This window comes from Ascaphus truei, chromosome 5 (genome assembly GCF_040206685.1).
Source record: "Ascaphus truei isolate aAscTru1 chromosome 5, aAscTru1.hap1, whole genome shotgun sequence".
NCBI classification, from domain to species: domain Eukaryota; kingdom Metazoa; phylum Chordata; class Amphibia; order Anura; family Ascaphidae; genus Ascaphus; species Ascaphus truei.
The window spans coordinates 280,078,669-280,102,760 of NC_134487.1; the positions used below are offsets into that span (position 1 = coordinate 280,078,669).

The 24,092-nt window shown below is 41.5% G+C and overlaps 1 protein-coding gene across 2 annotated transcripts in view; it reads left to right on the forward strand.

Moving 5' to 3' along the window:
- Positions 1-8,630: 8,630 nt before the first annotated feature.
- ABTB3 (ankyrin repeat and BTB domain containing 3) overlaps positions 8,631-24,092 on the forward strand; it is a 182,110-nt gene continuing 166,648 nt past the window's right edge. Inside the window, exon 1 of one of the 2 annotated variants that reach the window (XM_075602254.1) lies at positions 8,631-9,751. In XM_075602254.1, coding sequence (XP_075458369.1) covers positions 8,893-9,751 — 859 coding nt within the window. In that variant the 5' untranslated portion in view covers positions 8,631-8,892. The remainder of the gene's footprint in view (positions 9,752-24,092) is intronic. The other variant, XM_075602253.1, reaches the window with a different exon arrangement.

Below are 24,092 nucleotides of genomic sequence, written 5' to 3' on the forward strand. Positions count from 1 at the left end.
AGGATGTTTTTCAGTGCACAATGAGGAAATTATGAAATTGCAACATGCTTGGATAAAAAAAGAAAATAGAATCAGAGTTGCAACACTCCTGTTATAGGAACAGAAAAAACATATTATTCAGCAGCACCTTCATACGTCTGTAACAGAGAACGAGGATCCCACAAAAAAATGAGATGCCCTTCACAATCATTTTGAGACTGCACAAAATGTTTTTGATGAACGTTTTATTTTCAACAACTGTGAGCAAGCACAGATCAGTATATTGCCAAACTGCGCAAAGTGGCAGATGTGCGTGAATATGGAGGTTTGCTACTGGCTGGTGGTAGGGGCAAAAGACAAAGGAGCTTAGATGAGAATGCGCAGAAATCCTACATTCACCCTCTCATGGGCTGTAGACATGTACGAAGCAAGTGAACAAGAACTCACCCCAATGAAAAGGATAAACTAGTCAGAGGCTCAGGCACTGGAGTGTGCTAATAAAAACAATCAGAGAGCAACACAAAAAATAACTAATAGCTCCACAAAAATAGTATACGGAAAGACACATGTGCAGCGCAGTGAGAACTATGGAAACTGTGCTAATAACAATGACACTAGAAGGTGTAAACACGGTGGAGAGAGGAACCATGAGGACCTAGGTTGTAACCACAGCCGTGACATCCTTCATATTATGACAATACACACTAAAAAGTCAAAGTGGTTTGTGAAGTTAGAGCTAGCCCCTGGACTTCACCACTAAAACACAATTCCAAACAAGGAATAGAATACCAAATAGACAACATCAGTTAGTACAATCTGCTATAAGGACTTTTGCCATGTCATGCAAGATAGATCAGCAAAACTGCAACCAAGAAAAACGAAATGAAAGCTCAATGATGGCAATATACTGTATTAACACCACTAGGTCAATGCTTGTTAAACGCAGAACACCAAGGACAGACATATGAGCTAGAATTTTACATTGTGCACACCAGACAGAAGCCATTACGTTCAGCCAGTACAAGCGAAAGCATAAATCTAGTACCCCTGAACCTCATGCCTAGGATTCATGCCATCAGTTCCCAGCAAAGACTATACATTCACAAAATAAAACACAGAACAGTGGCATCTCTATGGCTCAAATGCTTAAAGATTGCAATGATGTTTTAGAGGGTCTAGGAAGTCTTCCAGGCATGCTACACCTACTGTACATACAGACAAAACGATGCAACCAGTGCAGTACCTGGCAAGAAGAATTCCTGTAGCATTAAAAGAAAAAATAGTGGAAGCTATCAACAAAATGGAAACTGATGGTATCATCACCAAAGTAACAGAACCCACAGACTGGATTAGCAACAAGGTGGCCGTAGAGAAACCAGGAAAGCTTTGTATTTTACATTAACCCAAGTGACTAAAACAAAGCGCTACTAAGAGCTCACTATCAGACGCGTACAGTAGAAGAAATATTGCCAGCTCTTGCCAAAGCAAAAATATTCTCTGTGGTTGATGCAAAGGATGGATACTGGCACGTACTCTTGGATGAAAAAAGTAGTTATCTCGCAGCATTTTGGAGTCCAAAAGGCCTGTTCAGGTAGTTGTGAATGCTATCGGTATGAAACCTGCCACAGAGGAATATCAGCATGCCAACAAGATGCTATATTAAGCCTTAAAGAGATATTAGTGTTATAGCAGATGACATGCAATGTCTTTAAATATAATGTATAAAACTGTTCATTTAATGTAACCATGTATTTGTCATCATAACTGTGTGCCCAGGACATACTTGAAAACAGGAGGTAACTCCCAATGTATTACTTCCTGGTAAAACATTTTTATAAATAAATAAATGTCAAACAAATCGTAGTATACGGGTGTGGAGACAACATGTGTGAAGCAATTACTGACTATGATCTCAACCTTCAAAGTCTTCTGGAAGGAGACAGAAAAGTAAACCTAAAAATAAACAAAAACTAGATGAAGCTACAACTCACAGCTGTGCCATACATAGGACACATACTGAGCTCAGGTCTGCGTACTGATTCTGAGATGGTAAGAACTAACCAGCAAATGCCACAGCCCTCAAATGCCAAGTCCCTCCAATGGCTCTTAGGATTTGTACATTATTTGGCTAAAGTCCTCCCTTCTCAGTTAGACGTTTGTGAACCTCTTCGACGCCTACTAGATGAAGGTATAGTGTGGATGTGGTTGTTCTAACATGACACTGCTCTCAACCACATAAAGAACATGGTTACTAAACACCCTGTGTTGAAATACTATACTATGAAAGAAAATGCTACCATCCAATGTGATGCAAGCGAAAGAGACCTGGGAGCCGTTCTCTTGCAAAAAGGACAACTGTCTTTGCCCCGACATCCTTATCAGTGACAGAATGCTAATATGCTCAGATTGAAAAGGAATGTCTGGCAAAGTTTGATCAGTACATTAGAGCTAAGCAGTTCATAAACCTGTAGGGGCCATAACACCCCCCCCCCCCCTTGCTTTCAGCTCCAAAGCACCTTCAATGCATGCTGTTACAGCGGTATCACTTTAGAGGTTTAACACAAAAAAGTACCTAAAATGTATATAGAAGACTTTTTGTGTAGAACAACAGTACCTCAGCAACGACACCGAAATGCCAAGACTATGAGGTCATCAACATACTGACGCACCAAGAAATACAATAAGAAATTGAACATATTAATCAAACCACATATATTCCAGTTAAGAGAAAGGATTACAGAGAGTATGTGAACATATGATTAGGGACAAGGAACTAGAAATTCTCACATCTGTTATTTTAGCTGGGTGGTCAGACACACAAGAACAGGCTCCTAAGGCCACAACAAGATACTGGAACTATGGGGATGAGCTCAGTATACAGGACAACATAGTGATCAAAGACATCGGAATTGTAATACCCACTACAATGAGAAAATAAACACTTGTTTGCACACACAACAGCCACTCAGAGATACAGGCTTGCTTGTGAAAAGCTAGAGATGCTGTGCAGTGGCCAAATAGTAAGCAATTGTGAAGCTTGCGCAGAAGTTCAAGCAAGACAACAGAAGGAAACACTGAAGACACACAACATTCCAAATAGACCATGTAGAAAAATAGGAATCAACCTTATTGTGATGAATAATACCAACTACCCTCATCATGGTGGATTACTGCTCAGACTGCTCAGAACATTACAAACTATCAGACACCTATTCAACAACAATAATGAATAAAGCAATTAAGCATTTCAGCAGGCAAGGCATACCTGACTGGGTCATCTCATATAATGGGCCACAGTTTACCAGGATTGAATTTGCACAATTTGCCAACGAGTGGGAGTTTCTTCATATAACAACCTCCCTACAATAATCAGTCAAATGGAAAAGTTGAATCAGCTGTCAAAATTACCAAGGCTCTCCTAAAGAAAAGAAAACAAACTAAAGAAAATATAGGTTAAGCCATACCTGAGTGGAGAAATAATCCAACAGACAGCATGAACAGTAGCTCAGTGCAATGCCTAGTGTCAAGACATAAATGTTCATTGGTGCCAATTGACCACTAAGACCTTGAAGTTCTTGAAGGAGTCACAGAAAAGCTAGAAGAAAAAAAAAGGTACAATAGCCAAAAGTTACAATGACAGACATGCCAGAGATCTCCCAGAACAACATCCTGGAGAACCAGTACAAGTACAGATATCTCCTCAAGACTAAGTGGCAACCTGGAAAAAGGCTACACATTTAGGATCACTAAATCTTCGACCCTGTGCAAGTTGAAGGACATACATGCCACCGGAACGGAAACTTCATTTGATCAATACAACGTCATGCAGAACCAATAATGAAAGGGGCTCCTGAAAACAAACGGGGAATAGCGACCTGTACACTGGGGACCTCCAACAGTACTGACATGCAATCCGAAGAAGGCATCCGAAGAAGGCATCACAGAAACCAGAGAAGCTGCCAGCAGAATGGAAAACAACTATGAAAAAGTTGTGACAACTACCCCACCTACCATGAAAAGTACACGCGTCTGCTTCAACATCAAGCCACCAGAAATATACAAAGATTATTTTATTTTTTAAAAACCTCTTAGATTTGCATAGATAGCTGTTGTTATCCTCTTAGTTACATTTAAATAAATAATTGAAGTTCTACTTGGGTGAATTTTGCCTTGATGCAGGAGTGTACAGGTTCTTGGAAGAGAGCTCCAATTCCATAGGCCCTTGCTGGATTCTGGACTTTCACATTGAGACCACTAGGTTTTGCCCTTTTGAAAAAACATAAGTGACCCTCTTTGGCCTGGGGATGCTGGGGGTAGCAAGGGTGGAGAAACATGGAAATACTAGTCCTCTGGGAATTTGTGTTATTAATAATAATAATAAATAATAATAAAAAAAACTTTATTTCATATAGTTCTTTTCTCCCAATAGGACTCAAAGTGCTTCACAGTTACAGTATAACGTAAGCAGCACATAGAATTTTTACAGACAGAGTCCCTGCCCAGATGAGTTAACAATCTATGATTTTGGCACCTGAGGCACAGGGAGATAAAGTGTTTTACCCCGGGGAACTAGGGTGTATGTTGCTTGCAGCTGGTATTGTATCTGGACTAGGTGAGGGTACTTCCGACTTGTCAGCTCTTATTGACTTGTAGTGAGTCTCAGTGGTATGGAGTCAGGTTCCCTGATTTCTTTTAAGCATCAACCATCTCACAGACGTCCATGGAGTCTCACTGATAGAAGTAATTCCATTAAAATGTTCTCGCTGCTAAAAGTCCTTCCATTAAAATATTCCATTAAAATGTCATTTTTTTGGTCCAGACTTCCCTGATTCATTTTGGTCCTTGGAGGTTTACATCCTTGGTTCTGGTGGATTTTAGCTTATTGGAAGAAAGCCTCTTGGGGCAAGGAGGTCAGTGTAACTTGAGGCTCAGGAGTTAAATTTCGACTAATTTCAAATACAAATTTTACTTGTGAGCACAGTCACATCTCAGACAGGTCTGCAACCCTGCCTTTCCCCATTATGTTTCAGCATACAGTGCTTCCATGCAGCCAGGGATTCTGGGAAATTACATGCAAATGAGCACAGTGTCACCTTTTGCTTCCTGTCCATTTTAACATGGATCCCTTTAAGCTTCTGCCTGCCGTATTAAACAGTTTTTCAGCACAGCCTGGGCTAAAGAAGCGCATAGTGAGTAAAACGTAAAGGTGATAACCACGAATTGAGCAGCCTTTATTTATTTCCCCTTTGTGTGTCTTTGGGTGCCTCAGAGTATTTTGTAACCGTGCCTGGAACCCGTTACTTTCCCTCCCACGCTGGTATCAGTACAATGTAGGTAGGTCCTGGTTGCAGGTGGATGTCCTCCCTCAGTTCCTACACACTAGTACTGAGTTTCTTGGTGAGTAGCACGTTAGAATTAAAATGAAATAATAATAATGTGTTACTGGCCCTTTAAAAGGCAGCTACATACAAGCATTAAAATGTGCCCGCTTTTCTTTTCATTCTCATAATGTAGCTGCATGTGGAGAGAAAAAACCTAAAAATAAAGCAAGACAGAGAGACTCTGTGTTGTGCACATTTTTTTTCAAAAAAGCCTCGAGAGCACGAGGTAAAACTGCTCTTGTACCAGACATGCCTGCAATGTATTGCAGAGCCGCAAAGAGTAACTTAAAACAAGCAAAGGGCACTTACATAATGCTGAGTCCCCGCTAGCGCTGAGCGCGCTCATGCTTGGAGATCACTCCAAGCATGAACGCTGGGTGTCCTGTCATTTACGCGCGCGGGGGGGGATATTGAGCTCGCTGGAAAGTTATTTTTTTTGTTTACATAAGCGTCGAGGACCGGTGAGCACGTGCTCACCGCGTGAGCGAGGACTTGCATATATCTATATATGTAAGTAACCGCGGCAAGTGCTGCCCGCTTAGTGCTAGGGGGGACCCAGCCTAAGACGCTCATCGCTGTCTTGTTTCCCTTCTACTTCAAACGTTTTGCTCTCAAATTCAGGCTTACAAATCTCCCAAATTTTAAAAATGAAAGGACCCAGAAAAAAAGTTTTTTTTTTGTCTAATTAGAGTTGTATGGCACTTTTGCTAAATGTCTGTGAACCATGCGAAATTTGTCTATTTGTGTGTGAAAAATGTTGCAAAAATCAATATTTCACATTTTTTTTCACCCAAGCATTTAAAGTGAATGTGCAAGTTCAGGGGGCCCTTTTATCTTGCCTATTAGCTGAATTCTGGCAAAATTGGTATAAAAAAAAAAAGACAACGTTTGGACTAAATTCTGAGCAGTGGGAATTTTCACGAAAATTAGAAGAAAATGTGAATAATTTAGGAAAGCTAATTTAAAGACATTCGCACTTCTCTATCTCTAATACTTACTGCTTAAGGCTGCGCTTATAGTGCCGGAGACAGCGACGTGACGTTGCGTCAAAACAAATGCATTGCCCAGTTGCGTGCACTTATAGTAAGCGTGACGCGATGGCGCGACGGCTTGGTCGCGATCGCTGGAAGTCATCTAAATTTGATTTTTCCAGCAACCGCAGCCTGACATCACCCTCGCTGTCGCCGGCACTATAAGAGTAGCCTAAGGCCGCGGACATGGTGCAGGGAAGAGCGCTGGTCAGCGCTGACGCTCAGGAGCTTTTTCGTGTCCCTGCGTGAGCGTCAGCGAGCGCGCTTGTGTGCCGGGTGGGAGGCGGAGCGGGAGGCGGGGCTAGCCCGCCACGTCACGGCGCCGACGTCACGGACTGCCATTGGCTTCTGGCATTCACGTGACCGGCCCTGCACTTCCCTCAGCGGGAAAACTAAAATTGGGCTGTCGGCTGAAATTCTACATTCCTCCGCACGTCTGCGGAAGCGCCGTCTAAAGCCGTGCTGATAGGGATAATGTTTCCCCTCAGCGCGGCTCAGCACGGTCTTTTTGACCATGTCCGAGGCCTAAGGCAGCAATCCAATCAGCTGTTCCCCCCCCTTCTTTTTTTTTTTACATAGCATTGAAGCAGGGGGTCTCCAGAGCTGAACCCCATATATTTCAGCTCCGTGGACACCCTGCCTCATTAAATACTTAATTCCATAAGGGTCGTCAGTAGCTGTTCCACTCGGCCAGCAGGGTTCACGCAATGGCGGAGTTTCTAAGCTTCCGAGCCCTACGGGCCAATAGGAAGCCGTGATGTCATCAGGTTCGGCCTTTAAACTTTGCCAAGATACCGGCACCTCCTGTGGAGGTCTGTATCTTGGGAAGTAGGGGGTCCCAGGAGCCGAAATTAATGAGGTTCAGCTCCACAGACCCCCTGCTTCAAACCTGTGTTAAAAAAATAATTTAAAAAAAGCGCATGAATGGCTCCTTTAAATAAGAACATTATTATTAGTTTTCTTCTTTATTTTTACATAGTGCCGGCCATTTACACAGTGGGTTACACACACTGTCAACATACTGTACATACAATCTAAAAAGTATATAGAATAATGGATAACAAACACCAGGAAACTGGTATTCCCAGCCTCAGTCTTTGCCCACTTAGGTTGCGCTTATACAGCCGGCGACGGTGACGCGACCGATGACGTCACCCGTCGCGATGAGTTGTATTTGAAGTTTAGGCGACGTCGCTGGCTGACATCATAAAAGGGGAGGGCAGAGGGACGGAGAAGCTCCTGATTGGCCGCAAGGGGAGACCGTCACCGAAAAAATCAAATATCAGTGGCTACCAGATTTCTGGTAGCACTGTCGCTCCGTCGCTTTGTCGCCGTCGTGTGCACTATAAGCGCCGGCGACGGAAACAATGCATTTGTTTTGCCGCGACGCAACGGCGAAGTCGCGTCGCCGGCACTATAAGAGCAGCCTATGGTGGCGGCCAGACAGGGAGTGAGCGCGCTTGTGCTCGTGAGCGATGACATCACACGCTCTACTGGGCCAGGCAATTTATGGCCAGCTAGTTGTGTGCGCGGGGGGGGGGGAGGGGCGCGGCCATGATATCATGGAGCTAGTTCGCCCTCATTGGGCGAACCGCTCATGTGACGCGCCAGCGAGCGGCATAATCAAATTTGCTTGCCTCTGCATGCAGCTGAGCGCCGTGCATGCACAGGCGCTCGCTCACGCTGGCCACACACATTGCAGCAATGTGTTTCATCGCCGCCAGCGAGAGCGCGCCCGCCCGCTCAGGCCGAATAAGGGAAAGCAAAACCAAAATTTAGCACGAAAAAAAAAAGTTATGGAAATGTTAAAAAGTTAGTAACGTTTTTCAGTTTCCTTCAGACTGAGGCAGACACAACACAACAATGACGCAAATGGTCTCATCTGAGCGTCAGCACAGTAGCTGCACTTGCATACTGATAAAGAACACCACGGATTTCATCTTCGTGCTAAGCTTTGGCAATATGTTTCTCGTGCTAGCTTTTTAGAGACCCCCTTATCTGTGAATGTATGGGTTCAGAGACCAGAAACAGACTATGGAGAATGAAAAGAATCCCAATCTAATGTCTTATCTATTCACAATTGTGCCCGAGCGTCTGCCTAATAACTACAGGGCTGGAATTCCAAAGCATCACACTCCCCTTTCCCTGCTGCTGCTGCTCATACTGTTACAGTGCTGCCATTGGTCACTCCTCTGTTTGATTTGCATAGCCGTGCCCATTCCACTTCAGGATTCAGATGCAAGCTAGCTTGTCTTGTTATAATGCAGTGCAGGGCTCTGTGCTAGGTGGATGGCTTTCTGCTGCTGGGTGGGGGAAAAAGAGCACATTAACAGAGGACTTTTCCCTACGTTTTGCTTTTCCTGCAGCGATCTTGGCTATGCCTTGCCATTCATTATTTATTTTCTAACTAGCCATTTGTTGACGCAGAGAGGATTAAACACGGAATTGCAGCGGTGCTCCCTTTCCTCCCTTTAGTTAGTGGTGCAGTATGAAGTGCAGCTATGGCAAGAAGAGGTAAGACAGCCGTGAGGACGCTGGAAGATTTGACCCTGGATTCTGGTTATGGTGGTGCTGCAGATTCCATCAGGTCGTCCAACTTGTCCATCTGTTCTGATTCTCACCCAGTAGCTTATGCCCATGGAGGAAACTGTTGGCATCTAACTGACTCCATGCACAGTAGACACAACAGCTTTGACACTGTCAACACTGTCCTGGCTGAAGACTCAGAGGTCCTGGACTGCTCGGGACAGTGCTCCAGGCTGCCTGACCTTGAGGAAGTCCCCTGGAGCATTGAGGAGGTGGAAGCTCTTCTGAAAAAAGAGCAAATGGTGGCTGGTCCCAGCAGAGATGTCCTCTCCAAACTGTCTACCCTGGTCAGCAGAGCGCTGGTCAGGATTGCCAAAGAGGCTCAAAGGCTGAGCCTGCGCTTCGCCAAATGCACCAAGTATGAGATCCAAAGCGCCATGGAGATAGTCATGGCTTGGTCACTGGCTTCCAGTTGCACTGCTTCGGCTCTGGGTGCCCTGTCTCTGTATAACATGAGCACGGGGGACAGGCTCAGCCGAGGCAAATCCGTGCGCTGTGGCCTCACCTACTCGGTTGGGAAGTTTTATCGATGGATGGTGGATAGTAGGGTGGCCCTGAGGATCCACGAGCACTCAGCCATCTACCTGACTGCCTGCATAGAAACCCTGTTCAAGGAAATGTACAAGAGGGTCATCGCCATGCCTCGCCCAGAGAAGGAGAACGCGACTCCAAACTTTACTGCAGAGTCTCTGGAACAGGCAATCAACAACGATTCCGAGCTTTGGGGACTGCTTCAGCCTTACCAGCACCTTATATGCGGTAAAAATGCTAGTGGTGAGTAATGGAAAGCAAAAATAATGTTAAAAAAAAAGAGACATTAACATGTTCCATTCCATAGGGGCCTGCTGCCATACAGGTCTCTGCCTAGCATGTCATGGGTGATATTGTATTCACTGTTGGTGATATGAGCTGTAGATATACATCATTTTGGCATCACCAGTGACTTTGTCTATGGTATTATCGCAATATATCACAACCTATTGCAGGCATGGTATTCAGGAGTAATGCTGGCACTGTATATAACATCATACTGTAACCTGAACCATATCTTGGGATGAAAGTGCAAATGTACAGATACATGTTTTATGCTGTTAACAATTGCACATCAAGGTGAGGTGAATGCTCATATAAAGTATCCCCTACTGAGGCCAAGCATCTTTAAATCAATCAACCCACAGATATAAGAGGAACAATTTACATTTGGACAGATTAAGGGGCCACGTTTTTAGTGCCAAATATCTGACCTTGATTATGGCAATTTGAACATGATGAGAATATGAATTGAATGCTACATCTTCAGTATGGCTCCCAGGGTAGCTGTGTACACAGTAGTAACATGCACACGCCTCTAGCACAGCAATGTATAAATATGCATCATATGCACTGAAATTATTATTGCATTGGCACTGTATTGTGTTGCTTAGTGAACCAGTACAAATGAAACCCTTTAAAGTGTTTTTCACTATGTCTCCATATCACTCCTATACTACTGTACGTCCACGGTATATTTAACCTATTATTTATAAGATCTTAATTGAACATTACTAGTTATTTAACATTTAGCTAGTTTCTTTTTGTAATCTTTTTTTTTATCACAATGGAGACTGCTCCTAATATTCTTCTTAACAGAGAAAATGACATACTGACTATTAGCATAACACTGTTTGTTTATCTGGTTGGAATGTGTTCATATATAAATGTTTATTCAAATGGTTTGACCACTGGTCCTTGTGGTTGCTGTAGCTTTTGTTGATCTGGACTGTTCATTCATGCTAAGATGTTAATGGTTTCAGAGGGTGCTTGTTTACGCATACTGGCACAATGAATACATGTTGCATCAATTTCTGAGCCATTGCTGTGGTGTGCAGTGCATGGAACAGTGACTTATTTGACCACTTACAGTATATATAAAAAAGCTGTTTTAAAAATTGACTCTATGCAGTATTCATTAGATTTTGTTCTTCTCTTGCAAATCAATGTTTTAGTCTTGTTCCTATGGAATGGATGTACAATAAGGGTTGTATAAATAATATCCATATGAGGTTTCAAAGCTGTGTTTATATTTAGGCAATGTGCAGCTGTAATGTGTGTGTGTGTGTGTGTGTGTGTGTGTGTGTGTGTGTGTGTGTGTGTGTGTGTGTGTGTGTGTGTGTATATATATATATATATATATATATATATATATATATATATATTATATATATATATTTTTTATATATATATATATATATATATATATATGATATATGATTCCACCAAATCTTCACCAGAGAAGAGGTGACAGTGACCAGATATTTACCATTTGTGACGGCATACAAACTGTAATATTTGTAGTCAACATACATGCTGTAAAGTGATGAAAACATACGACAAAAACAAATACAGGTACAGATGATAAAGGTGTCCATGTTTAATGGAGGCTACAGTGTGTCATGTAAATGTGTCTTGCCTTTTGATATCATTGTAGAAATGGGAGTATTCATCCAGACCCCTTTTTCTTAATCTTGGGTTTAAACATAATTGCCCTGCAAGGAAATATGCCAAATATAAAGCTACCAATTGTTTGACACACATGTTGGTTTCTTATACTGCAACACTTACTGACCTCAGTAATGAAACCCTGATGTCATTGACAATTCTTCCAGTCATTTTCATTTTTCACCCCTTTACTGCATAGTAAGTCATTCATTCTTCGAAAAACATAAGGTGATTTCAAATAAAATGACATATAGAGCATAAAGGTGTTATTGTAGAATGTTTGCCTATGGGTTTTATATTCGCTCCTATATTGTTTTTCTAATTTAGGTTCACTTTCTTAGCCGTTTAAATGTTTTTTCTTTTAGCATTATACAAACACACACTCAACGCAAACACATACAGTTTACATACACATGCGTGTGCAAAGCATTATACTGTACACACAAATATATATGTATACACACACATATACTATATATATATATATATATATATATATAGTATACATAATTACATGTGCTGGCAGCTATAGAGATAAATACTAAATGTAATGGAAAAGTAATATATATTTACTTTTTTAATGAAAATTACCCTCCCCAATTGTTATGAGAGCCAGGATACATATGTCCATTGAGTTCAACATATGTTAAATGTTGTCGCCTGAGCTACCGATACTATATTAGTACATATATTATTGATCCAGAGGAAGGCAAACAAAAAAACAGCTGCTGATTTTCTTTTAAGATAAAGACTGAGTTGAGGATAAGTAGGGCTAAATTAGGATAAAGGTTACATTTCATAAATAAACAGATAGATATAATTAAGCAGTAGGATGGGGAGAAACATCATCACTGGGAAGTTCAATTGAAAATCAGCTGAGGAATAGCATCTGAAACTGCAAGAAACTCAGAGGAGAGAGCCCCAATGCATACTGTAACTGGAATACACAGAGGTGAGTCATAGTATGAACAATCATACACTACTGGTCTCCACTGAGCTCTGGAGAATGACGTGGTTCTTGTGGGCTCCATCACTCATTATTTACTGAAACTGAGATAAGTGAGGACTTGAAGTTGTCGCAACATTGTAAATTCCATATATATATACACACACCCGGATGTTGCAGGTGTTATTGCACCCATTAACTCAAAGCATTGCGTTATTTAACAGTAGTGCTATTGAAAATAATTGTTAAGGAGATAATACAAATGTTATTTACTGCATTATTTTGTGCATTTTCTCAGTGCCAATGGGGGTAATGAAATCTGCTACATCTGTGTATGTGTATGTGTGTTTATGATATATATATATCTTCCTATCTTTCATTTTGGTTTATTATAAGATTCACTTATTTGTTGTTTGAAAAACTATTGACTGCTTTCATGTAGTCATATTCTGAGTGTGAGGTAGAACAACTGAAATGGATACGCATCCATATTTATGAATAAACAAACTAAAAAGTCTTAAAGGTGTAAATGTCATTTGTTCAAATCCACTCTCTGGATAAGCTGCCTTAATACAAAGCAGAAAGAGAGAATGCTCTGTTAATTAATTGTGTAATAATATGCTTCAGACATTTGCTTCAGACATCGCCTCTGAACACATTTTAGTCATCAAGCAGTGCTAAGCATGTCAAAGTAGTGTGCAGCACCCCTGGAAAAAGTAATTAAAAAACAAACTATTTAGTTCACCTTTAATCCCTGCACTGCTTCAGGTGCTTGCAATCTATTACTTTGCTCTTCCCTTCAGAGTGGACATGGTTATGAATGTGTACTGGACACAACTAAGAAAGAATAAGGATTAGTTTTGCCACTTTAGGCCTGGGCCATGGTACTGCCGACCGTGCGGAGGCGTCCGCACGCTGAGTGAACAGACTGCCTTAAGGCAGTGTTCGCGTCCATGCAGTGTGTTGGCACGTCCGCGCGGAATCAGGAGGTGGCGCGCGTTGCGTGAGAAATCAGTTAAACTGATTTCTCAGTGCGACAGACAGGTCACGTGAGCGGTTCGCCCAATGAGGGCGAACCAGCTCCGTGACGTCACTGGCCCGCCCTAAGAAACGCCCACGGACGGTGCGCGTACCATGGCCAAAAAGTCACTATGGATCTGGCCTTACTCTAACATCCATGTATGTATGTATGTATGTATGTATATCTTTTTTTACATAGCACCATCCATGTACATAGCGCGTAACAGCAGTAATACGTGTGACATAATAATATAACACATAATGGGAATAAGTGCTTGAGATATAAAAGTAACATTAGGGAAAGGCGGCCCTGCCCAAAAGCTTACGTCCATAAAATACTGCTAAGAAAACCAGTGAATAAAGGCATCCAGGTATACTTCGTTTTTGTAAAGAAGTTTTAGGGGACAATTCTATATACTGGAAAGCAGTCGTTGACCCCAAATGGTCAAAATGACCCCCTTAGTCAACCCCATTACCAACCGATTATAAAGTCACATCATTAATGTAATGGAAAAGAGAGCACACAGATCTCACACCAGACATCATCAGTAAATAGGAAAACAGCTTTGCCTCTGCATGCTCCATGGTTTCCATAAGGCCACATCTGAAATCCATCCGTTTAAATGAAGTTCAACTTATACAAAAGGCATATAAACAAGATTGGTTAAGTGGTTAAGTAGGATAAGAAGTTGAACCTCAAGGCATACGATCAGCCAGGACTACGTCATGTAGATATACTGTAGTACCTAAGATGTAGCCAGAGGGCTAGTGGTCTCAATGGTATGTTACAGTACATGATAGTGCTTTTTGCAGCCTTTAGCAAAGATGAAGCTTTGGGTACCAATCTATCAATGATGTTCTGGCTGGTGCCGAGCCTCAAGGTACAGGTATAATACAGTCACTTTTTTTTAAGGAGTCTGGTTCATAAGTTAAAAGTGAGGCAAAATGCTTGAAATTGTTTTAGAAATACAATTCACTGATGGCTTTGCCATTGTCACAAACAGTTGTGACTCAGCGTTTGGGGCATTTAGATGTAGACAAATTACTGTACCAAAAGGATTGGATATTTTCTCCTGGTAAAATATTTTTTTATAAATAGGCTTTTTAACAAATATGCTGACAAATGACAATGTCTTTATTTTAGCTATAGAATATGTCAACGTATATACTGTGCAACTTTCCAGAATTCTTCTTTTCCCCCCCATTAATCCAGGGATTGCTTCTTTCTACTGAGAGCCCATTGGTTCGAAAAATGACATTAGGGACTTTTCGGAAGTAATAATTGCCTCCCACCCATGAATATCGGAGCTTTCAAGCTTTCGAGGTACACTGATAAAATTGAAAAAAAAAAAATCAAAATTTACACGTTCTGTGTTTTTGACTGAGGAACATATTTTAATTAAGAAAAGCAGCAAAGAAAGGATTGCACTCCTACTGACTTGAACTGGAGTTTTTTGCCTATCACGGTGCTATCAACCACATCAGACTTTATAGATGCATCCCCTAAGTGTCAGGGTTAAATATTGTGTAATTATTGTCCAGTCTTGTATAATGTATTGTTATAGATTGTACACTTGACCATTTTGTATTCATACATGTGACTTCTCTGCCTTTTTCGGCTTCTGATTTAGCAGTTATGTGATCGATTCTACTTAATGACATATAATATATACACTGAGTATCCTTTTCACTTTCCTCTTGTTCTCAGTTGACTCCTGAATTCTCTTTTGACATAGATTTTTCCTTTCTCACATTATCATTCTGCCTCTCTGGACTTGTAATCATTTAGTTTTTGGAACCATTTCAACATGATATTGTTCCCATGCTTTTCTCTGCAGGGTTCTTTCAGTTCAGCTTCTTCTGAAGTGATAACATTTCTCAGTGGAACTGGAGTTTTCATCTTATATTTGCCTTTCTTCAACTTACAATATCTTCCCAAAAGACATTAATTTATACCAGCTTTGGAATTGTTCAGATCAAATACAGCTCAGCATAAAATGAACACAGTCAGAACAATGGTGGGCAATCACAGCTTGCCCACTGCCCCCAAGAGTTTGAGTGATGTCAATAAGCCCTGAATCACTGGGCCATATTTACAGTTATTTTTCTCTCTGCAGAAGCTAAAGTTCTCTCAGGTTAACTTTTTACACAAGGGACACAGCTTTGAAGTTAGGGGCTTCTGAGCTGAGATAGAGAGAGGATATTAGCAAACGAGGAGATTATTTACTTGTTAGTGCAATGGAATTTTGATTAACCTCTTCAGTTCTAAAAGTATTCTTAGGAGGAAAAAAAAAACCTAACTTACTCCCCTTCTTAAAAGTTGGTAGTGCGAGTTGTACATATAAGGAGTTAGTCATATTTTTAGCCTGTTATTACGGGTCTCTCAATTAGCAACAAAATAACACCTGGTGCGAAACCGGGTCCTATTCCGCGTGGCACTGCGACGTGAGAAGGGGGTTATTTATCAACGTCTCCTCGCTGCCAATCTGGGGCTAAACTAGTGCAAACGTACGGCACCAGATTTATCAAAGAGAAAAGCACTATTGGTTTTAATGGGGAAAAAGAGGTTCTTGATAAATTTGGTGCAGTTTTTTTGCCCCAGTTTTCGAGCTGGGAGACTGCCAAATGCCTTCTGAAATCTGCCCCACTGTGTGCAAAGGATTGCCCGTTTATAGATAGCCTCACTTATCTTTTTTTGCTGGCATCAACAAGCTCTAATATCACTCTGTGCATTCAGGTGCTCTGTGCCGCAGCCTGTTCTATGGGCTCCTTGTTTTCTATGCAATTCTTAAATAAAGATTAAAAAAAGAGCATGGAAATGAAGGATTAAAATCTTGAATAAATGTTATTATGGGTCTCAAATGTGGCAGAAGTTTGTAGAAACTGTGTAAAGTTCAGTGCAACTGAGAATCTCCTATGCATTGTAACCTGGCATTGTGGCTCCTAGGAGGTCTGACCACCCTAGGCCTGAGGGTCTTTTTTTAATTTTTTTTTTATTAAAGTAGGCACCAACAACAAAAAGATACTGAAAGTACGGGATAGCATTGTTGATGTAGTTCAACTGAATTTGCCATCTCTTTATTACAGTATCACAATTTCTATTTTTAACATTCACCACTAAACGAGTTTCCTGGCCATCAAATGCGTGATGTCATGAAAGGCCTTGTAGTATCCATGGATGTGATTATCTAGTGTCGAACCACGGCATGCAATTACATCTTCTTAAAGACCACAATCTATTATAACATTATCTATTACAAATTGTGTAAAACGAGTGACACTATGGAAAGGTTAATTAAAAGCCTGTTTTTGTGGTTACGCATTTTATGCAGAAAGTATAGAGAATAAAGTAATTGCTGGTTTTAACTTGACTTTTCCTATAAGAGCCAAAAGCAGCATTCATTTTCTGAGACACTCGGGGGGCTAAAAAGACAAAGGGGGTTCTTGCCGCATTTAATAAGAATAATCTATGTAGAAATATCGCAGCTAAAAAAAAACAAAATGACGTTTTTGTGTCAAAACTGTTTTTTTTTATCATAATAAAAGCTAAATAAAGTTGTTCACAAAGCCGAATTAACCATCTCGGCAGCGGTGAACAAAATGTGTGAGATTTCACCTGCGGGTTTATCATGCGCCATGTGATTACTTAATTTAGCAAGTTTTGCTCATTTGCGTACTACATTTTCCACGAAATAATACAGACCAAACGATATCACCCTAAGACCGCGCTTATAGTGTGCGCGACAGCGGCGCGAAGGATGATGTCGCCGCTAGCGAAAGTTGCAATTCGCTTTCCAGGCGACCTGGTCTTTGATTGGTTCAGAGGCTGTCACATGTGGCGACAGTCTCTGAAAAATCAAATTTGACCCGCTTCAAAAATTCGCATCGCTCCGTGGCGTCACGCTTACTTTAAGCGCACGCGTCGGCGGCAATACATTTGCTTTGCCGCGACTTCGCCGTCGCCGGCACTATAGGCGCAGCCTTAAGTAACACTCATTGCGTGGTTTGCACTTGCAAGCACTCTTTAACCCTTTGGATGCATCGTGTGACCGCTCCTCAGAGCTATTACGTGTTTGCGGCATCACTTAATTTGGAAATGAAACTGGGAGTCAATTTGTCTGCGTTTCCGATCGCGTTTTGCGCTCCATACGATCTCCCCTGTAAAATGAGCACTCAGAGCAGGACGTAACTACCACTACGCTGTTAGGCCCCAGGAGAGCCCGGCACCATGACATAGTGGTTAGGTCCTGGAGAACCCAAGGGGTTAATGAAGGATTTGATCCTTGTTTTGCTTTGCAATTGTTTGCTCTGTGTTCACTGGACTGAGAGAGCTCTAATGAAATGAAAAGGTACAAAATAGATGTGGTTTAGGGAGATTTGGAGCCGTTTCTCCAGCGCAGTAACTTGTAGATCACGTCTTCGTAAACAAGAGTAAATGAATTAGTTAACACTGAAGTTTGCTGCGTCATTACCACCATCTTGGAACTAGGGTTGCCAGGTGTCCAGTATTGAACCGGACTGTCCTGTATTTGGACACTGTCCAGTAAAAATGTAGAGGTAATACTGGACATTTATGTGTCCAGTATTACCTCTCTGGACATGGTGACCTCACTGGCTTGGGGAGGGGGGGGGCACGGGATTTCCCCGAGCAGGGAGAGAGCGAGCAAGGCTGTTGGTAGTGGGCTGGGCAGCTTCCTCCATCTTGATTGGCTACTGCTGGGTAATGCAGCTAATCAGGAGGAGGTGTCAGGAGCCTGAGTGTGGGGCCAAGGAGAAGAAGAAACAGCATGGACCGGAGAGCAGAGAGGTGTGTGTGTGTCTCGGGTGCGTTGCACCTGTCACCATTGTGCCCAGTATTTTTGGAGAAGCCACCTGGAAACCCCTACTTGGAACATGGCCATGAAGCCTGGAACCAAACTGTCACACTTAGGTAAAGGGACAAACATTTTATAGAGTTATAATAAAACACCTGCTTGGTTTTCAACATTATTAAAAAAAATATGGTGTGAAAAGAATCAACAAGTTGCTGTTTCATTAAAGAACCCTGAACTGCTTCCAGAAATTTCAGCGAGGCATTTAATGCATAACAAAATTGTTTTAGATGAAGGAAATGGGGAATAGGTGTTTCTTGTAATTACATCTCCATGTAGGTCCTTTTTTTCTGCCTGGATAATTGTCATCGTTTCTCTCTACCTCAAAATGCTTTTTAGCGACAGGGGAGTGTTCATCCTTTCTGTGAAACTCGATCCATTATGGGATGAGTTTCAGCAGCGTTTAGGTTAGCATAAGCCATCTGGGCTCAGAGTGACTCAGGGTGAATGTAACATCATAACAAGGGCAGGTTGACATATTAAATAAAAGAATTACCTCTCTTACACATATCATTGAGATCTACAGCTGAAATTAGTTACTCAAATTCCTTAGCATGTATAATGCATCTAGTGAAAGGCGTGTGTTAGTGGTAATGACACTGGGTCAATTTTAGTAAATAGTAAGGCCCCTTTCAAGCCAAATCAACCACCATTTGTTATATATGGTCTGCTGATTTAGAGCCAGTGTTAGATCTTTACCTAGGACAACATACTTGATACCTCAGAAACCTTACACACAAATACAACCACACACTCATACACTGACCACAAATACACAAACTCACTCATACAAATACACACACACTCTCACTCATACAAATACACACACGCTCACTCCTACAAATACACACACGCTCACTCATACGAATACACACACGCTCTCACTTATACAATCACACGCTCTCACTCATACAAATACACACACACTCCCTCATACAAACACACACACGCTCACTCATACAAATACACACATGCTCACTCATACAAATACACACAAGCTCCCTCATACAAACACACACACGTTCACCCATACACATACATATGTCACTCCTCTGAAGTTCTTGTTGCTACTCCACTTCACGAGAGGATCTGCTCTGGCTGGGCAGTGAGAGGGGCAGAGAGCAGGCGGCATGGCTTATCGGATCCCCTCCCCTCACTCCTTCCTGGGATTAGCCATGTAGGGAGGTACGCTTTACAGCAGAGATTGCCAACTCCAGTCCTCAAGGGTCACCAACAGGTCAGGTTGAGGATATTCCTGCTTGAGCACTGATTGAGCCACCTGTGCTGAAGCAGGGATATCCCTAATACCTGACCAGCTGGTGACCCTTGAGGCCTGGAGTTGTCCATGCCTGCTTTAGAGTATCTGCCAGTTCCCGTTACAGACTTAGGGCTACAGTGTATTCTATATATACACTGAGGCGGCCATTAGGGTGGTTTTCACCCGAAAAGCCCCATTGAAGTCTACGTGAATTTTCGTCCAAAAATGGTCAGAACTGCTGCTTCGGCGTCTACAGAATGACCTCCTTAGTCTGTGAGCATCGCAGAGAAGGAACTAAGCTATTGTATCTTTAAATTACACAATAGACTGCAGTGCATATATTAACATCCTCAAACGAAATATTTGCAGCAGTTTACACCAGCAACCCATGATGCTCACATTACTTTAAAAATTTTTTACCGTTCTTTGATCCAGATGGGGAACTGCATTACCCTAACTCCTCGCATCTAGTAGCATGCATTAGATTGTACATGCACAAGAAATCCCCTGGAAGCGTATAATCTCATTTTGGTCAAATCACCTGCCTAAGATCACAAGGAGTCGATGGCGAGCGTCACATTTGGTTTTGTTTTCAAATCAATACCTTTCCCACAGGTCCCCAGCTTCTCTTTCAACGAGACTAAATTATGACCTGCTGATTTCAGCAGTTTTTCCCCTTTGCACATTATTTTGAGTACAATTCATATAATCAACCAGGATAAACAAATTGCCAAATGTATAACATCTATCCACCTACTTGTAGCACAATATCATTTTATTCCAAAGCAAAACACACTAAGCCAGTGCCTTGTCTGATAAAATCACTTGGAGAAATAATGAGCAACATGCTGTAGATATGAAAACGGTAACAGCTTGTCTTTTGTTAATGTTATCATTAATAAACCAAATAATGTGGAGGTCATCCTTTTATTCATATGATCAGTAAAAATTGACTGCTCTCTTGACAAATCCCATTTCTCAGTTGTTAGTTGGAAGTACTTGCATATCCCTGAGAATGAAGCACTTTGATGCCATCAATCAAATGTATTCCCATTTTACCAGTTGTAATTAGTGCATAGGTATCCTATGTTAAATGTCTCTTTGTTGCTCGTGCTGCCTCTCTCTTTATTTGAAACGCGGTTCTTTAAAAGCTTTCGCTTTCCTTAAAGGAGCAAGCCGAGCCGTTTTGTATTTTCTTATATATATATTTTTTAAACATAGGATTGAAGCGGGGGGGTCTCTGGAGTTGATCCCCATTAATTTCAGCTCAGGGGACCCCGTCCTTCCAGAGATAGAGACCTCCAAAAGGGGTGCCGGCATCACCCGGGCCAAAAGCAAGCCGGACCTGATGACGTCACTGTTTCCTATTGGCCTGCAGGATGCGGGAGCTTTGAAACTCTGTCTGTGTTTTATGTTCTGTCTCTGGTTTTAAATATATATTGCCATGCTCAGTAGCACTCCTCTGTGACACTCATATGCTTATATATATGTTGTGGTTATTTTGGGGGTTCAATAGGAGCTTGTTAGGTGTCCAGTAAGCTTTGAAACTCTGCCATTCCATTAACAGTAGGAGAATGAGTGGCTCAGTGTGTAAAGACACAGGGGAACCTGGTTCAATTCCCGGTGTTGGCTCCTTGTGACCTTGGGCAAGTTTCTCTCTGTCTCTCTGTCTGTTTGTCTCTCTGTCTCTCTCTCTCTCTCTCTCTCTCTCTCTCTCTCTCTCTCTCTCTCTCTCTCTCTCTCTCTCTCTCTCATGACTGAGCCACCTGTGTTGAAGCCGGGATATCCTTAATACCTGGCCTGTTGGTGGCCCTTGAGGACTGGAGTTGGCCACACTGGATTAAAGCAAACACTCCTTTCCCAACAAATATTGTCTTGTCTGTTGTTGTTTTTGTTGTGACTATACCTTCAGGAGTCCCGTTATTGAACAGATATCTTTTTCCAATGTGAATAACATGGTTTACCCACTGATTATACAATAAATACATATTCTCTGTAATAAATAGTTGGGGACGTATGTTTATCTAGAGAGAAATATAATTCTCTACCATCTGCTAATGAGTATACTTATGCTACTTGCTATGCATTGCATGCATGAGATCCCTGTATCATTACAAATATAGCTAATTAGGGTGTCTGAACATAGATATACAAGTAAGCGACTAGATTAAGTATATGTTTTTGGTATAACTAGTTGGCATCAGTTTTTCCCCTCACACAGGTATTTTTCAAGTTAAAATACATTTATAGTCTTTAGAAATACATTCCGCTGTCTTGGAAAGATACCAGCTCAAAACATCTAACTGGTGGGAGGTATATTTCACAAATAGAAAGATACCTGTAGCAGTCTTATAATGAATGTTATTAAATGTTGGCTAACGTCTTTGACGGCGAGACAGGCGCCACTTGATTCCTGCCCAGACAAAGATTGAGAAGTATGTGCCAGGGTACTTATGTGAAGATTGTGTTCTTGTACCTTGGGTGTAATTTTGTTTCCAAGAATACAACTACTGTACAGTACAATAAATGACAATACCTGAACTTATGCACTAAAGTTTAATGGAAAATGTCATTAAGTACTTCATCACAGAAAGGGTGATGGATTAGTGGAACAGACTCACAAAAGAGGTGGTTGGGGCCAATTCAGAGCATGATGAATTACAATAACTGATCACATCTGAAGATGGAAGAGGAAAATGCAAAATGTGCATTCGTAACACTTGCTAAGATTACAAGAGAACCGCTTCTCCTAGTCTCATACATGGCATTATGTGACGACTCTTCTTGGGGAGATTTTGGGGCCAAGAATTGAACTGAGATAAAGGTATTACTATACGAAAATTAGTTTTTTGGAATTCTCTGTATTCCTTTATATATACGATTGGCAAATGAGGCAATGTCTCTTAAATACCCCCCAAAACGAGTTGATCTATACTCCACGTGCTGAGACAAATGATACCTTGAAAGTAGATACCAACTGGAAATATGTAACATTTTTCACATAGTTTACATGGATATTTCCATGGTATCCTTCATTATAGCACATGGAAAATAGGTTCATTTGTTTGGAGGGATATTTTAAACAGGCATTAACTTGGGTGAAAAGTGTATGCAAATAAGAAATGTTTTTGGGAGATTTTTCTACATACATTATTCTCTGTGAATACGGTGAAAATGCCAGATCTTTATCGCGTCAAATTGTATTCTGCTTTTGGATGATTTTGCATTGGCAATATCAAAGTTTAAAGAATAGGCCCGTAATATAGTGGGCGTGCGTGTCTGTGCGAATGCTTGTGCACGTGACGCACACTTTTTGTGTGTACGGTCCGTGCTGCTGTGAGCGACGCACTTGGAAGGTACTGTGTGTGTGTGTGTGTCACTGTGTGTTTGTGTGTCACTGGGGAAGCTGTGTGTGTGTGTATCTATATATATATATATATGTGTGTGTGTGTATATATTAAAAATTAAAAAAAAGACATGCTGTGAGAATAAATTATTTATTAATATTGTGCACACATATACACATCTTTGTGTGTACTCCCCATGGATCCCCCTTATCGGCTGTGAACTCTCTCTTCTACAATACTATAGATCTCTTGCCTCACATGCCATCTCAGGACTTTATCACAAGGACAATTTTTTCATGATGATCTGCAAGTATACATAGTGATTTTTCCATCTTATCAGTGGTGACCCCTTGTTATTCATTTGTTTCCTTGATGACCTAGGTGGTACTGCATTGGCAATTATTATTAGCAATAAACAATACAAACCGGCGCCTTTAAAGTCCAAATTGGAACAATTGTGGAGTCCAAAAGTGAATAAAGATAATGTCCAAAGGAGGAGAGTCCAATCTTTGACTGCAGGCTCCACAGCAGGAAATTACATCCGTGATGCAAAAGAAAAAAGAAAGACAATCATAGTGCAACAATGTTAAATGTAAACATATAAGACTCACAAGACAAGACAAACACAAAACAATGACAAGTAGGCTGGCTAATAATAAACAAGGAGTATATTTAATAAACTATTAAAAAACGCCTGGAGCAGATATCGGATCCGGTTGGTAAAACCGGAATCCTACTTACAAGATGTCCAATATATAAAAGCAGGGATGCACAGTGATGACACTCCGGCAGCAGCCACTCGAAGACTCGTGGCAATCAGGTGGATGCTCCGATCACTTCCTGGGTTCTGTATCCGGATATACGTCACCGTAGGCTGGTCTCCGGTTTCTCCTGGTGCTTGCTGCCACTCCGTAACCGGAAGTGCGTCGCGGGGGGTGGGACAAACGTCCGAGACTCCCTTCTCCTGCTCGTATGGATGGACGAACTCCTGCAATGCTCTGCTACCAAGCTGTTACTCTCTCTTCCAATTGACCAACGCGTTTCGTGCGCATGCGCACTTCATCAGGGAATCAATTATTATTAGCAGTCAATAGTTTACAGCACACAGCTTCAATTAATAATTTTTTGACCGGCCGGTATATTTCAGGAGTTTACTACTTCTCTCCTCTTGACCAGTATTAATCTGTTCTTATAC